General features: G+C 53.9%; 1 protein-coding gene across 12 annotated transcripts in view; it reads right to left on the bottom strand.

Annotated features, from left to right (window-relative positions):
- Positions 1-16,335, bottom strand: part of TBC1D16 (TBC1 domain family member 16) — a 77,068-nt gene that overhangs the window by 55,581 nt on the left and 5,152 nt on the right. For 11 of the 12 annotated variants that reach the window (XM_073236043.1, XM_036997403.2, XM_036997414.2 and 8 more), the window contains exons 2-3: positions 6,515-6,754; positions 3,186-3,783 (exon numbers count right to left, since the gene is read on the bottom strand). In XM_073236043.1, coding sequence (XP_073092144.1) covers positions 3,186-3,783; positions 6,515-6,692 — 776 coding nt within the window. In that variant the 5' untranslated portion in view covers positions 6,693-6,754. The remainder of the gene's footprint in view (positions 1-3,185; positions 3,784-6,514; positions 6,755-16,335) is intronic. The other variant, XM_036997413.2, reaches the window with a different exon arrangement.

Raw genomic sequence — 16,335 nt, forward strand, 5'->3', positions numbered from 1 at the left:
GGTCAGGAAGGCCTGCTCTCTGGTGCCCAGCACGACTACCAGTTAGTCCAGGATTTCAGCCATCACACGGGAGTGCTGAGGGGTGGAAGGAGCAGAGGGGTTCCAGCTTTGCTTCTGGGGTCTCCAACGTGCTGGGGGTACAAGGACGTCGCCCTTGGCTTGAAGAGCAAAGAAAGAAACATGTGCACCAGGATGCACCCAGTACCCAAATCTGACTCATGATAGAATTATTGCCTGCAAAGAATGCAGATTCCAGGGCACACCCCAGCCCTTTCAGAATCCACATCTGCTCTTTTTTTCAAGCCCCCAGCAACCTGTCACGCCTGGCTGGGTTGGAACACATGCCTCCATGTACCGTTGCTGCTCAGACGGGGGCTGTCTTCACCTCAGCTCCTGACCGAAGCACATACTCCAGGGGCAGAGAGGGGTCCCATCCATGTCCATCTGTGCCAACACAAAGCCTGGCATAACTGGACGGACACAGGCTAGAAGAGCTAGCAACAGAATTGCTGGAGTTCTCAGGCGGGAAGGCACCTCCCTGCCCACACCACGGCCTTCCGAGACACCCAGGAATCAGCGCACTGTCTGTTAGGCAGCTCTGGGCAGACGGTGACCCTACACTAAATGTGCTTCCAGAGCATCAGCACAGAAAGGCTTCCCGAGGGGAAGCCAAAGCCTCCTGCTCCCCACGGCGCCACCCAGCATTAGCTCAGGGGTCTGCAGGTGGTGCAGAGGGGGGCTCTCAGGCCCAGCTTCAGGCTAGAATGATTGCCTGGAATATTAGTCAGCCATAAAAAGGAACAAAGTCCCAGCTCGCTAAGACACAGCAGGACTTTCAGAAGGTTATGGTCAGTGAAAGTAGCCAGACACAGAAAGCCACATATCACATGACTCCATTCATATGACCTGTCCAGAGTAGGCAAATCCAGAGAGACCCAAAGTGGATTCGTGGTGACAGGGGCTGGGGGAGGGAGCAAATGGGGACGGGTTTTCTTTCTGGGATGACGACACCAAGTTCTGGAACCAGACAGCAGTAGTTTTGCACAATGCCGTGAATGAACTAAATGCCACTGAATTGTAAATTTAAAATGGCAGAAACAGCAAATTTTTATGCGTTGTGTATTTTACCACAACTCAAAAAACAATTTCTCTACTCTAGGGCCCCACGTCTGCCTGCAGCAATCAAGACCTCTAGGGAGTGGGGGCTCTCAGCCTCAGCCTGCTGACACCGAGGCTCATCGCTCTGTGGTGGGGGCCGTCCTGGGGGCCCAGCCTGGGGGTGGCCCTGGGCATTGGGGCGTGTTTTGCAGCACCTCTGGCTTCTACCTGCTAGGTGCCACTATCGAGGGATGACATTGCCCTATGTTCCGGGGGGCATCATCTGCCCCAGGCGAGAACCACAGCCTCCTGAACTGCCTGAGAATCAGACCCCCAGGGGGTCCTCGTGGGCAGCCAGGGGGGGAGCCATCAAGGTAGAAGGAGGGGAAAGAAGAAGCCAGGAGTAAATTCTATAAATTCTGGAATAACCCCACAAAACGGCTGTCACTATTCCCATCTCACAAACAAGGAAGTGGAGGCCCCAAGAAGATAAGGGGCTCGTCCAGGCACATGCCAACCGCGTCTCCCTAGTCCCGAATCCAAGCTCGTCGCACCATCTGCCGGCCGCACAGAGCCGAGCATGCCAGGCCCTGGTTCTGCCATTAGGACCCCAGGCGCGGGACCCCAGGCCAGGCCCCTCACTCCAGGGGCGGAGCGAAGAACAGCAGCTTAGACACTCCGGAGGTGCTGGCACCGCGCTCTTATTCCCAGCCACCTGGTCCCAGGTGCTGGACACCCACAGGCATCGCTGCGCTGGCACTGTGGCACCACGAGGGGGAGCTCTGGGTACGCCCCGAGGCAGGATCCAGAAGGGCTTGAGATTCGCTCCCAGCCTGGTTCCCCGGTGGGAAACACAGCTCAGCGAACCTCCTCAGGGCCCTGGGGTCCTGGCTGCCGCTGACTGCTGCCCTTTATATGCTCTCTCCCAATACTTGAGACAAATGCTGTCAGTTCACCCTTGGGTTTTAATGGACCATGTCTTACTGAGGGGATAAAGTCAGGAAAGAATCCATCTTAAATTCCTTCCTGCTGAGGCCAGCAGAATGTTCCACATCTTTCTGCCCTGCTCCTCTGCTCCCCGGTGTACACTGGGCCCCACAGGACCCTCAGTGCTCCCGGTGCGGTACAGACCCAGCTGAGTTCAGATCTGGCTTGCCTAGCTTACTGGCTGTGTGACCTCTGGCAAGTTACTTAACCTCTCTGATCCTCACTTTCCCCTTCTATACATGGGGGTTAATATTAGGACCTATCTCACAGGATCTGCATGGTTGTGAGCATAAAAACAAGTAATCCACAGGGCATGTGCCAGTGGCCCAGGCAATGCTTGGGCCATGCACACCTGGAACATGCCTGGCCCATAGCACAAGCTCCACAATTACCTGCTGACCGACTGACGTGAGTCAGAGATTACTCACGCTGTTTGCCTAGAAATCTAATGGGAGCAAGAACCACAGCCAGCGTACAAGAAAAGGCTGCAGAAGTCAGAAGGCTCTCCAGGTCAGCACAGGCCCATAGTTCCTGATGCCGTGGATACACCTCTGTGAGGCCCTGAGGACCCCTGGCCACCAGCCGAGACAGGCCTCCCTCCCAGGCCCCACCCCCACAGGCACAGGCTGACTTGTGCCCCTCCTGGCCCCACCCACCAATGTGTCTGGGCATCTGGTACCCCGGGGCCCCCAGGCTGCATAGTAAAGGCCACCAGCACCCCGCGGGGCTGTGCTCCAGCCTCCTGCAGCTCATGGGAGTGAGGAGGAGAGAGCCTAGGGTTCCCTCGGGTCGAGCAGGCAGGCCACACGCCCGGCTTGGCTGCAGGGTGGAGTGCAGAGCCTGGCTGGGGAACAGGCCAACCCCATGAGCCTTATGCCACCACCCAGTCCTCTCCTGTGATGAGACCAGAGGCACAGAGGCACCAGGACTCCTAGGACCTGGCTGGAGGGGCTCTGCCAGGGTGACAGGGCCAGCAGTCCCCCACTGTGCATGCCCCACCAACGCTCCCCGACTCCCTCACCCCACGGCGTGAAGTGACGGGGCCCTGAGGAGGGGACAGCCTAGCCCCTGGGGTTGGGGCAGGGCCGCCTGGCACTCACCAGCTCTCGCTCTCCAGGAACACCGAGCTGCTGCTCTCCACCAGGGCGGCGCTGATGGGCGACAGGCAGAAGGGAGAGGAGAAGGCTTCGGAATCCGAGTCGAAGGAGCTGTCGCGGCTCCCGCCATCGGCCGACAGCTCCAGGGAGCCCTCCTCCTCGCCCGCCTCAGGCCGCGGCTCCCGGCCCTCCTCGGTGCCATCCTGCGAGCTGATGGCAGACAGGATCCCAGAGTCGCTGTGGGCCGGCTGCGAGGCGGGTCCCGGGCCACCCACTCCCAGGCCCCGGGCCGGCTTCTCCCCGTCCTCGGGCGAAGGGCTGACGTACACGGTGTCCTGGAGGCTCTGGGCCACCAGCAGGATGTCCTCGTCTCTGGGGATCAGGCCGGGCCTGGGCTCTGTGGGGGAGCGCTGGCGAGGGGCGCCCAAGCTCTGGGTGCGCCGGGCCCGCGGGCGGGGTGCCTTGCGCACAGGGGAGCTTTCAGGGGTGATGTAGCGCAGCGCCTCCTCATCCTGCCTCTGGATCCGTGAGTTGGGGACCCACGCGAGGATGAGGGTGGCCCCCAGCAGCTCATCCTTCTCCTTGTACAGACACAGGTAGCCTGTGAGGAGTTGGGGGACAGGCGGGTCGGTGAGGGCCATCTGGCCGGCTTCTTGCAGCGGCCACACCCCGGTTAGTAAAACGGGCTGAGCTTCAGAGGAGCCTGGCCCCCAAGCAGACAGGCCAGGGACACGGTCTAGGGTGAGAGGGCTGAGCACTGCGCGCATGACTGACACACGCAGCAGATCCAGGGACCCCAGGTGCCCAAAGCAGAGGCTCGTCCTGGGCTTTTCCAGGCTCGAAAGGCCTCCAAGAGTTCAGCACCCCTCCCAGGCCCGAGTCTGGGGGCCCCAGGGCTCTCCGGCCTGCAATCAGCTGCAGGCTGGGCAGCGGGAGAGGAGAACAGAGGCCCAGGAGCCGCACTCTGCAGCCTCCCAGCACAGCGGGGCAGAGGCTGACTTTTTTGTTTCACAAAAAGAATCGACCCAGAGGGCGGCGTGTGGGCCTTCCCAGTCGGCGGGGCCCTCAGGATTTCCTCCTTAAGGCAAATTCCGGAAGAAGGCGATGCCACGTCTCCCATGTCCCACAGGGGACGGCTGACAAGGACGGAGAAGAGCCGTTTCTCCGAGGCCCACGTGGCTCTCTGGCTGCTGAACACTCGGTGTGGGGGAAACGCAGCATTTCCTGCCGCGGCACCTGCCGCTTGGGGATGTCCTGACTCACGGACTCCCTGGGCGGCCAGTCTCCTGCTCTCCACCCTGAAAAGCCCTCAGGGCAGGGCTGGGTATCCTTGGGCTCTGCGAATCTGCCCCCAGAATCTCCTTAGCACTGTTCCCCTTTCCAAAAGAGGTGGGAAACTCAGCTGCTACCAGCCAGGGTGTGTCAGGGTAACGTGCAGGTGAGGCCAAGCGTTCTCACACCCTCAGTTCACACTCAGGAACCGGGAGGAAAGCCCAAGACCTCGGTCCCTCTCCCTTGTCACGCACCACAGCGGGAATATACCCCAAAGCTCTCCAAAGGCTGCTGTTCTTTTTGTTTTATACCCAGAACATGTAACACTCGCAGACCCAAGCCTGGAACCTCTGCCCCCTGCACCCAAGTCCTCAGCGTCGGTCCTGCAGTCAGGAGTCCACAGGGTCAAGGTAACATGCCACCCAGACCCCACGCCCCCTTCTAAGGCACACTCTGGGGACCCGGGGTCCTGGGATTCCCTGTCCATGCAGCCCAGTCCACTCCTGAGCTGTCTGTGGGGGCTGCTGACTGGCTGGGGTGTCCACAGGTGAGCACCCCTTTAGGGCAGGAAAGACCTGGGTGGGAAGCCAACCTTTCAGCTTTGGAACCCGGAGGGGCCAATGATTCTAAACCTGCACCTGACCATCCAGACTGACCACAGACTCAAGGCAGGAGATTAGAATACTTTCAGAAATAGTTCATTAGCATAATTGGAAGTTTTCATCTTATTTATGTATTTATTCAGTACTTTGTTGACACACAATTTGCACGCAGTAAAGAGCCCAGATATGACTGCAATTTATAACTTTCAAATGTTCCAACACCTGTCGTGGGGCTTTAGCTGCACCCTGGGGACCCCGAGGGTCCTTCAGCAGCCTGGGGAGTCTATGGGCAGGAATGAAGAGAGCCCAGAGGCCGCCCTCACCCCATTTCCACCCTGGCCTCGAGCACCAGCCTTCTCGTCGGAAAACAGGCCTGCCCAGGCCTGGCAGCTCTCCTGAGGCTATTGTGCAGAATAAATAAAGCAAGACATTTACTTGTCACAAGTCATTTGCACAAATCACAAAGGGCCACGCAGGCCTCGGGTACCCCTGACCCAGCTTTCTGTTCCTTCTGGGGCAGCAGAGGTGAGGGCTTGCCCACTGGCCCAGGAGCTCACGCTGGCTGTGTGGCCACATCTAACAATCCCCGGCCCCTGCCTGGAGGAAGCCAGTCAACCACACATCCTGGAAAGAGAGCCAAATGCGTGAGGCTTTGCTGCGCGCTGTGGCCTCAGCCGTGGTGCTCAGGGCAGTGGCCAGCGCAGGCTCGGAGGACAGCCTGAGCCCCAGAAAAGACACGTGGTTCCTTTCTCCATGACTTGGCAGAAGGTAGTGAGGTCACGGTCACCACAGGAGACATTTCCCAGGGACTGATGGGAGCCGTGGGCTGGAGCGCCCCTGACATGGCCCCAGATAATATGGGTTCCCGCGGGGAAGGGCCGGAAAGGGTCCCTGCCCCATTTCTGTGCCTGCAGAGTCTAGCAGAGTGTTTTCTCCCAGATCTCCAGACGGTGGGATTGCAGGACAGAGGGCACACAGGATCAGTGGCTTCCATTTCTCCAGACCACAAGGCCTGCCCAATACCGCCTTGGGTCTCATCCCAGCCCGCTGGGCTGCAGAAAGGAGGAAGCCGCCATGCCTGGCTGGAGCGCTGTGCTCCTGGGCAGGTCCCCGCAGCGTTCCTCGCAGGCCGACAGCCCCTTGCTCCCAGCAGCCCAAGCGCTCCGATGTGTCCGCAGTCTTCTCAGGCCCCCTCCAGACTTGCAAACACAGGCCCATCCCCCTTAGCCTCCTGCCCGCCCCCATGCCTATGAGTCCAATGGCACCCGCCCCTGTTGCAGACAGAGAAACTAGAGCAAATGAGGAAGTGACACAGGAGCTTCTGAAGCTGGGGCTCAGGGACTCGGATACACAAGCGGCCCCAGGCCTGTCCCCTCAGACCCCCCTCCCCCAGTCCTATGGCCCACCCCGCCCCAGCCCCCAGGCCCAGGCCCCCCAAGCCTCCTCCCGCAGGCTCACCTGGGTGGTGCTCCCCCAGCCCCTGCAGCCCCTCTGGTGGGTGCACACAGACATTGTTCTTGGAGTAGATGATCTCGCCATCCAGGACGGGGGAGGGCCCGCCGCTGCCACCTGGGGTGAGGGTCAGGAGGTCCGAGGCTTTGGAGGAGGCCCGGCGAAGGAGGCGGCCCAGAGACATTGCTGGGGGGGTGTTTCCATCCTCTGCACACCTCGGCCCAGGCGGGGCTCGTCCAGGCCAGCCTGGGGAGGAAGAGCAAGGAGGTACAGGGGGGCCAAGGTCCGGGCTCGGGCTGACGACCCCGGGACTCCAGCCTGTCTGACACGGGTGGGCTTGAAACAGATGCTGGTTCACTACAGAAACAGGTCCTGCCAACACAGGCCATAGACAGCGGGGGCTGGGTTCTTGACACCTGGCCATTTGGGGCCCAGTCATTCTTAATAGTGGGCTGCTCTGTGCACTGTAGGATGCCCTGGCCTCCACCCACCAGAGGCCACTAGCACCCCTTTCCCACTAGGACCCCCCAAATGTCTCCAGGCATTGCAGATGCCCCCGGGGTCTAGAGGAGCCCCATCCCCGTGCAGCCGTCTCAAACCTCCAGACAGACTCTTTGCTCAGTTTTCAGCCCCGTGTCTGCACCGAGCCTCCATTCCAGAACTTCTCCCCCAGCGCCGCATTCCCAGGACGCCCAGGTTCTCTGTCCTCCCCTCCCCCCACCGGCCTCCTCCACCCCCGCCCGTCTGTGTGTCCTCGCCATCCCAATGCCCTGCCTGATGTCCTAACACGCGATGGGTCAACTCAGCTGGGAAGGGCATCCAAGTAATATTTGGAAGACACAAGCTTACATACAACTCATTCTTTAAAAAAAAAACACTAGAAACAAAAGGCTCGGATCCAGAATACAGACAGAACTTCTAGAGATTCACCCCAAAAGGAGGAATGTCCCACAGAAAAGATGAGCAGCTCACAGCAGAGCAAAGTGGAAGGGCAGAGACTCGTGGAAAGAGATCCTCCATCTCAAATGAAAACCCAGCACCCAGCAAATTGGCTTCTTAGCAATTTTAATTCAAGCAAAACACAAAGGCCTAGGCGACAGCTGCAAGAACCACCGGCTTTTCCCATTGATGGAGCTCATGCACGTGGACCCCCAAATAGCCACGGAGTGGCCGGTGGGCATGATGTCACTGCACAAAGAAGAGGTGCAGGCGAAGCCATGCTGCTCCTGGGCAGAAATCATGGATGTGCAAGACAAGCCACTCTGCGCAGGGCGCAGATCAGCTTTGTGGGGATGTTGGGGGTCTGGGGTTGAGAGGGGCTCCCACACAGCCCCTTTGAAAGAAAAGGAAAAAGACTTGAAGCCACCATGAGAAAACCACTGATTGGGAGTGGGCACACAAAATGTGCCCTAGCCATACAACGAGACATTATTCAGTGTCAGCAGGGAGTCCTGACACCTGCTGCACATGGAGGGACCTCGGGGACGTGGTGCTGAGTGAGATCGGCCCATCACAAGGACAAACCCACTTCCGTGAGGACCTACAGGAGCCAAATTCACAGACAGACAGCAGGACAGTGGGCACCTGGGGCTGGGGAGGGGAGGGAGTAAGCATTTACTGGGAGCAAAGCTTCCGCTGGGAGGACAAAGAGACTGGACGAGGACGGTGGGGCGGCTGCCCAACGATGTGAACGCACCCAACAAACATCACTGAGCTGCATGCTTACAGTAGTTACGACGGTAAATGTTGCGTTACGTATATTTTACTACAATAACTTTTTCTGGTCAATTATGATACAAAGGGGGTTAAAAATATTCAATAGGGAGAAGACAGGCTGTTCAATCAATGGCTTTGGGAGACCTGGACAGCTATGTGAAGGAGCGCGAGACGACTGGACCGCTGTCCTACGCCTTACACAGAAACAAACTCCAAATGGAGTAAAGCTCTAAATATAAGGCTTGAAACCATAAAACTCCTAAAAGAAACCATAGGCAGTAATTCTTGAACATCAACGTTAGTAATTATTTTTTCTGGATGTCTCCCCAGCCATGGGAAACAAAAACAAAAATAAACAAATGGGACAACATCAAACTGAAAAATGTCTGCCAAACAAAGGAGACCAACAACGGAATGAAAAAGCCACCTCTTGCATGGAGGGAGATATTTGCAAATGATATATCCAGTAAGGGGCTGATATCCAAAATATAGAAAGAGTGCATGCAACTCAACACCAAAAACACAAATAATCCAATTAAAAAATGAGCAGAAGACCTGAATAGACATTTTTCCAAAGAAGACATACAGATGGCCAACAGGCACATGAAAAGATGCTCCACATCACTAACCATCAGACGTTCCACACCACAGATGAAAATCAAAACCACACTGAGATATCACCTCATACCAGTCAGAGTGGCCATTAGCCAAAAGATAACAATATCCAAAAAATAACAAGTGTTGGCGAGGATGTGGAGAAAAGGGAACCCTCATGCACTGTTGGTGAGGATGTGAATTGGTGCAGCCACTATGGAAAGCAGTATGGAGGTTCCTCAAAAAACTAAAAATAGAAATACCATATAACCCAGCAATTCTACTTCTGGGAATATGCCCAAAGAAAACAAAATTACTAATCAGAAAAGATATATACATTCCTGTGTTTAATGCAGCATTATTTACAATAACCAAGTTATGGAAGCAACGTAGTATCTATCAATAGAGAAGTGGATAAATAAGATGTGGCACATGTACTCAATGGAATATTACTCGGCCATAAAAAAGAACTATTGCCATTTATGACAACATGGATGGCCCTAGGGGGTATGATGCTAAATAAAATAAGTTAGAGAAAGACAGATACCCCTACGGTTTCACTTATATGTGGAATCTAAGAAACAGCAAATGAATGAATAAACAAAATGGAAATAAACTAAAATAAACAAAATTATGTTCTGAATTATCAATTGGTAGAGGGTTGTAGGGTACATTATATTGTTCTTTGAACTTTCTGCATTTCATACACTTCTCCCCAAACCCAGGATGTTCCCTAAATCAAGTTATTTCCACCCCCAGTGCTTGGGCTCCTGGATAGGGGCAGAGGGGTGGGGTGGGGGTCCCAGCTGGCTCAGCAGAGGAAAGGTGTCTCAGGGCTGCCCGTCACTGTCCCAGGACCAGGTGGCTCAGTGCCCGGTCCTCAGCCCACCTGGCTCTCTGGGGCACCCTCCTACCCCATGAAGAACTGCTCTTCACCCCCCCCAGCTCATCTGGGCATTTCCAGACGCACCCAAGCTTTCTTACATTCTTCTAACCACTCCCTGCCCGCCTGAGAGGCCCCCCTATTCCCGTGTCTTTCCCAGAAAGATTCACATGCCTTCTCCCGTGTCACTGAGTTTCCAATCGTCAGCATCGCCTTGACAATCACAGTCCTGGGGACCTAGGCCCTTGCTCCCTGGCCCTGAGCCATGGACAGTCCCCTGTTCTCAGCCGCATCCAAGGCCCTGAATCCTTGGACCCCCAAGCCACCCCCTGGCCCAGGGATCGGCAAGCTGGAGGGCCACACAGCAAATAGATTTGGCTCTGTGGGCCACAAGGTCGCTGTCTTGGCTAACTCACCCCTACCCGCGGTGTGAAAGCAGCCAGTCAACAGGCGGACGGCCCTAACAGACGCACATGCCTGAGTGTCATATAATTTTCACACGTCACAAAAAATTCTTTTTAATATTTTTTTAACCATTTAAAAGTGTAAAGACCATTCTTAGCTTGTAGGCTGTCCAAAACAGGCAGAAGGCTCAGTTTGGTCCATGGGCTGTAGATGGCCGACCCCAGCTCGGCCCCAAGCTGCCTGCAGACCGACCAGTCTGAGGCCCTCCAGGCCCCTCCAGGCCGAGGGGCTGTCTCCCCGTGTGTCAGCCACCAGAGCTCTACTGTCTGAACACTTCCTGGCCCGCATGACACGTGACAACCGAAACATGAAGCTTTTAAAGAACCACACTGGAACCTACACCTCAGAACACGTGTCATCCTTCCTTACTCATCTGGAGAGCTTTCTTCTTATTCTCACGACGATTCTGCTGTCTGGGACTTCTTAGATTCAAGAATCCTTCCAGACCTCTAAGACTGGTTAATGAGCCAACGAAACGAATCCTCTTTTTCTAGACCAGCGCTGTTCCACAGGAATATAATGCAACTTTAAACTTCCCAGTAGCTACATTTTTTAAAAGTAAAAAAAGAGATGAAGGAAATCCATTTTAATATTTTTATTTAACCCGTTATATCCCAAATAGTACCACTCTGGCATGTATCAACATGAAAAAAATCATCGAGGGGTTCTTGAATGTTCTTTAAACTCCAGAGCCTGGTGTGTGTTTTGCTCGTAGGCACATCTCAGTTCAGACCAGCCGCCTTCCAGGCACTCAGTGGCCTCCTGGGCTTGGCCTTGGGGTGGGCGAGACTGGAACCCCATTTCTTTTCAGGGATCAAGTGGCATTTCTAGTTTGATCGCTCAACTGCCAGGCCTGCAAACGACCCTCAGCTGCCTCTAAACGGAACGATCTTTAAGTGAAGATGTTTGCCACCACTGGGGTAATCAAAAGAATGTGCTAGAAGATGGGAAGGGGATTCCAAAATAGAAGTGCTCACGATAGCATCTTCGCACACATCAGCTGTGAAATCCCCCCCGGAAGCTGTGTGTCCTAGAGCTGCAAACAAGGAAGCAGGTTCCAAGTCCCTCCGTGCGGGAGCCCTGGGACGGGAGACCTTTGTCCCCAAGAAGAGTTCTGGCTTCTGACTGCCCCTCAGTGGGGGGGGGGGGCAATCCCACCCAGCGCCACCCCCAGACTGTTCTGCGGGGGGACAAGCTACCTTTGGTGGCTCAGGACATGCCTGTTATACATGAGTCACAAATATTCACTCTCTTCAGACAATCTGTCTCCGTATGAGCCTGTTTCATCTAAGCTGAACCTGGTCCACAGCCTCTGATCTCTATCCAATTGGATGTGGAGAATCCTTGACCTATTTTTAAAGCTTTTTTAAAAATGAGGGAACATGCTCAGAGAAGTATAAAGAATTCATGCTCCTTAAATCGCACAATCCAAAGGCACCTGGTATTTTCTACTCCCTGCCGCGCCTGCCTTAAACCCACCCCTGGAATCGTATGGCATATTGGTTTTCCGTTATCATCAACATATCTTCCACGTGTTATGGGTTGAAGTGTGTCCTCCCAAAATTCATATATTGGAGTCCTAACCCCCACTACCGCACTGGAGGTAGGTCTGTACAGAAGTAATCAAGTTAGAATTAGGTCATTAGGATGGTCATAATCCAGTATGACAGGCATCCTTTAAGAAGAGGAAATTTGGAGACGGACAAACAGATCCAGAGACAGACAAGGTGTCGGGGATGGGGCATAGGTCAAGGGAGAGGGTAATGTCCTGACACAGAGCCCTGCCAATGCTCCAAGGGCAGGCGGGCGGGGAGGCAGGCCGAGGTGGAGGCCGCCCGGAGGGGAGGCAGGCGGGCAGGGAGGCCACTCAAGGGAAGGCAGGCGGGGTGGCGAGGCAGGGGGGTGGGGAGGGAGGCAGGGCTGAGGAGGGCCAAGCACCTGTTCGGTGAGCTCAGGCTGACAGGAGGGAACCAGCTCCCGGAGCCAAGTGGAAGGGGCCACACGAGAAGCCCAGAGGGAATACTCCGAGCCACAGGAGCAGGTGGCTGAAGAGGATGGAAAGGTTCTGGGGATGGTCAGGGGGGACGGCGGCACGTGCGGGCACCTCCACCGTGAGCCGGGCACTCCAGATGACCTAAGGGGCTCATGCAGGCGCCCCTCACCCCAACAACAAGCACCCGCGGAGCCTGCAGGGGTTACAGACTCCTGGGACTTTCTGCTCTTTCTGCTTCATAAACCTAAAACTGCCCTAAAACATAAAAACTATTAATTAAAAAAGGAGGGTGGAGACCAGGAAGCCTGCAAAGACGCTGGGCCGCAGGAGATGCATGACCTTGAAAAGCTCTCCTCACTTTACGGCTGTCTGTGGCCTTTAGAGACCTGCTGGCCTGTGGGGTCAAGATGCAAACAGAACACCCAGGTCACCTTCCACAGGTCTGGGGTCTCCCTACGGCCAGGCAACGTAGGTTCATTATAAAATGGTCAGAACTGAGGGTGGGGACCCATCTAGACCATCTCTAAACACTGTCAACAAAGATCCTAAGACACATAAAATCCACTAACGCTCTAAAGGGAGCTGAGAAAAGACAGTAGCCCACAACAGCTGCCTGACTGGTCCTGTCTCAGTAAAGACTTAGAATTAATTGAAATCAAAACAGCAGCCCAAGATGCTCAAAGTACCTGGCACCAATACTGCAAAGCCTCTCCCCAAATCCTGAGAGGTGAAGGTGGATAGACAAACAGCTCAAGGTAGATCCTTGAGAATGATAAAAACCTCATTCCCTGGATTAGGTTCACTTAATATCTTTGCTTTAAAATGGTTATGTCTATGAGCCCTGATAGAAACCCAACCATATATGGTCAATTAATATACGATAAAGGAGCCATGGACATACAATGGGGAAATGACAGTCTCTTCAACAGCTGGTGTTGGCAAAACTGGACAGCTACATGTAAGAGAATGAAACTGGATCCCTGTCTAACCCCATACACAGAAGTAAACTCGAAATGGATCAAAGACCTGAATGTAAGTCATGAAACCATAAAACTCTTAGAAGACAACATAGGCAAACATCTCCGGAATATAAGCAGGAGCGACTTCCCCCTGAACCCATCTCCTCGAGAAAGGGGAACAAAAGCAAAAATGAACCCGTGGGACTACATCAAACTAAAAAGGTCTTATACGGCAAAGGACACCATCAGTAGAATAAAAAGGCATCCTACAGGATGGGAGAATATATTTATAAATGACATATCTGACAAGGGGTTGACATCCAAAATATATAAAGAACTCACACGCCTCAACACCCAAAAAGCAAATAACCCGATTAACAAGTGGGCAGAGGATATGAAGAGACAGTCCTCCAAAGAAGAAATTCAGATGGCCAACAGGCACATGAAAAGATGCTCCACATCACTAATCATCAGGGAAATGCAAATTAAAACCACAATGAGATATCACCTCACACCAGTAAGGATGGCCAGGATCGAAAAGACTAAGAACAACAAATGCTGGCAAGGATGTGGAGAAAGGGGAACCCTCCTACACTGCTGGTGGGAATGTAAGCTAGTTCAACCATTGTGGAAAGCAGTATGGAGGTTCCTCAAAAAACTAAAAACAGAAATGCCATTTGACCCCAGAATCCCACTCCTTGTAATATACCCAAAGAATACAACTTCTCAGATTCAAAAAGACATATGCATCCCTATGTTTATCGCAGTACTTTTCACGATAGCCAAGATATGGAAGCAACCTAAGTGTCCATCAGCCGATGAATGGATAAAGAATATGTGGTACATATACACAATGGAATACTACTCAGCCATAAGAGAGAAACAAATCCTACCATTTGCAACAACATGGATGGAGGTGGAGGACATTATGCTCAGTGAAATAAGCCAGGTGGAGAAAGACAAATGCCAAATGATTCCCCTCATTTGTGGAGTATAACAATGAAGCAAAACTGAAGGAACAAAATGGCAGCAGACTCAGAGACTCCAAGAAGGGACTAGTGGTTACCAAAGGGAAGGGGTATGGGAGGGCGGGTGGGGAGGGAGGGAGAAGGGGATTGAGGGGTATTATGTTTAGTACACATGGTGTGGGGGGTCACGGGGAGAACAGTGCAGCACAGAGAAGGCACATAGTGGATCTGTGGCATCTTACTACACTGATGGACAGTGACCACATTGGGGTATGTGTGGGGACTTGATAATATGGGTTAATGTAGTAACCACATTGTTTCTTCATGTGAAACCTTCATAAGAGTATATATCAATTATACCTTAATAAAAAAATTATAAAAAAAAAGGTTATGTCTAGGTCAGTATCGTGGGTTTAGGATTGTAAACATCTCCGACCAGTTCCTTCACGATGTGCCTACCACAATGCTGCTGTTCCAAATGCCTTGTTTTTCTTGATCGGGTGGCTATGCCAACCTGGCAGCTGGCACAGGAATGCAGAGACAGAATAAGGCTAAGACCTAGAATGTACATTAGCTTGGGTGTACGAAAAAAGGGTAATGATTTCCAAAGGAATAAAATAAAATGCTAATGCTGGTTTTTAACCATCTGATTGTGGCACGATTGTAAGCTGAATTTCATGCTGCTCTGAGCCGTCCACAACCACTAGGTAGGGCCAGATTTCTGCAAAATAGGCTATTGTGTAATCAAAAGGGAAGGACAACTTGGCCTCCCCTCAAAAAACACACACGTGCTCATAAAACAAAAATCTCTCTGCAGAAACTCCCCCACTAGGGAGTCATTCTTTCCGCAGAACCTGCAGTCTTTAAGAATTAGAGCACTTTGGAGAACTGCGGGCTTTTGGCCATCCCCGCTCGCAGGTCTAAGTTACATTGGTGACAGAGGGAACACCACCAGCTTGCTTCCCAGGGAGGGTTTTCGTGGTGGCAGGAGTCGGGAGGGAGCTGGCAGGGCAGCAGATTTCTTATTTTGCAACCCTGTTCAGAACCGGCCCCGCTGCTGGGTTCGAGCCAGCGTGCAGTGCCCAGCGCACAGCGCACAGCGGCAGGCCTGCTGTTAACCACATGTTCCCTCCACCCGCCCTCAGGCAGCTGCTTGGCCACTAACCCTGGGCCCCGAGCAGCAAGGCTTGTAATTCAGCATGGCAGTGGGGGTGGGGGGTAGGGCTCTCATCTAGCTAGCATGAAGTTAAGATGTCTATAACCCAAAATTCATTTCCCAAGATTTGTTCATTGGTACCTGAGGAAAGAGAGTCCCCCTGAGAGGCAAAGTCACTGAGAAGTCAGAAATGGGCAAAAGCCCTGATTAAGAAATGACACCCTTTAGAAAAGACACGGGTCTTCCCTCTTGCTTCCTTCAGAAAGCACGTCCGTCCCGCGCGGCCTGGCTTCCCGTGGCTGCTGGAACAAATGGCCACTGATCTAGCTGTTCGCAGCAGCACAAAGGCATCGTCTCACAGTTCTGGAGGTCAGAGGCCAACCCGGGTCTCCCTGGGCTAAAATCTGCGGACTTGCCTTTCCCCTGGAGTGCCCCACCCTCCTTGGCTGGTGGCCCCCTGTCCACCTTCAGAGCTGGCGAAGGCAGGTGGGGTGCTCACATCCCATAGGATGCTGACTCTGCCCCTTGCCTCTTAAGGACCCCGTGATGACCTGGACCCTCAGATAACCTGCAACAACCTCCCCATCTCTAGGTGAGCAGATGAGCAGCCTTAATTTCCATCTGCATCCTGAGCCCCCTTTACCACGTAACCCAACATAGTCACGGGTTCCCAGGATTAGGACATGGACATGGACATATATGGGGACCATTCTTCTGCCAAGCACACCACACCAAGAACTAACTTCGAACTCTTAGGAGGCCAGGGCCTGCCAGAGCCCCATGCCGAGCCACTACCCTTTAGGCAATCTGAGGAAGACCCGGGGGAGGGGCGGGGCCACACGCTCCCAGACCTGGGCTGGCCAACAGCTTGGCTTCCTTCCTGGCATAAAGGGCTCCACCAGTTCCCGAACAGAAGACAAATAGGGTCAAAGGTGCAAACATCTCTTCTGGAACCTTCTCAGAAAGACCAAAGAGAGGAGCAGCCCAGAGCCACCAGGAGAGAGACAAGGCCTCAGCTTCCCCTGCTCCCTGCTCCGTACCGTGTGCCTGCATCAGGGCCACCCCGAGCGGCACCAGGATGCTGCGGTCCACA

The sequence above is a fragment of the Manis javanica genome, chromosome 4, assembly GCF_040802235.1.
Source record: "Manis javanica isolate MJ-LG chromosome 4, MJ_LKY, whole genome shotgun sequence".
Lineage (NCBI taxonomy): Eukaryota > Metazoa > Chordata > Mammalia > Pholidota > Manidae > Manis > Manis javanica.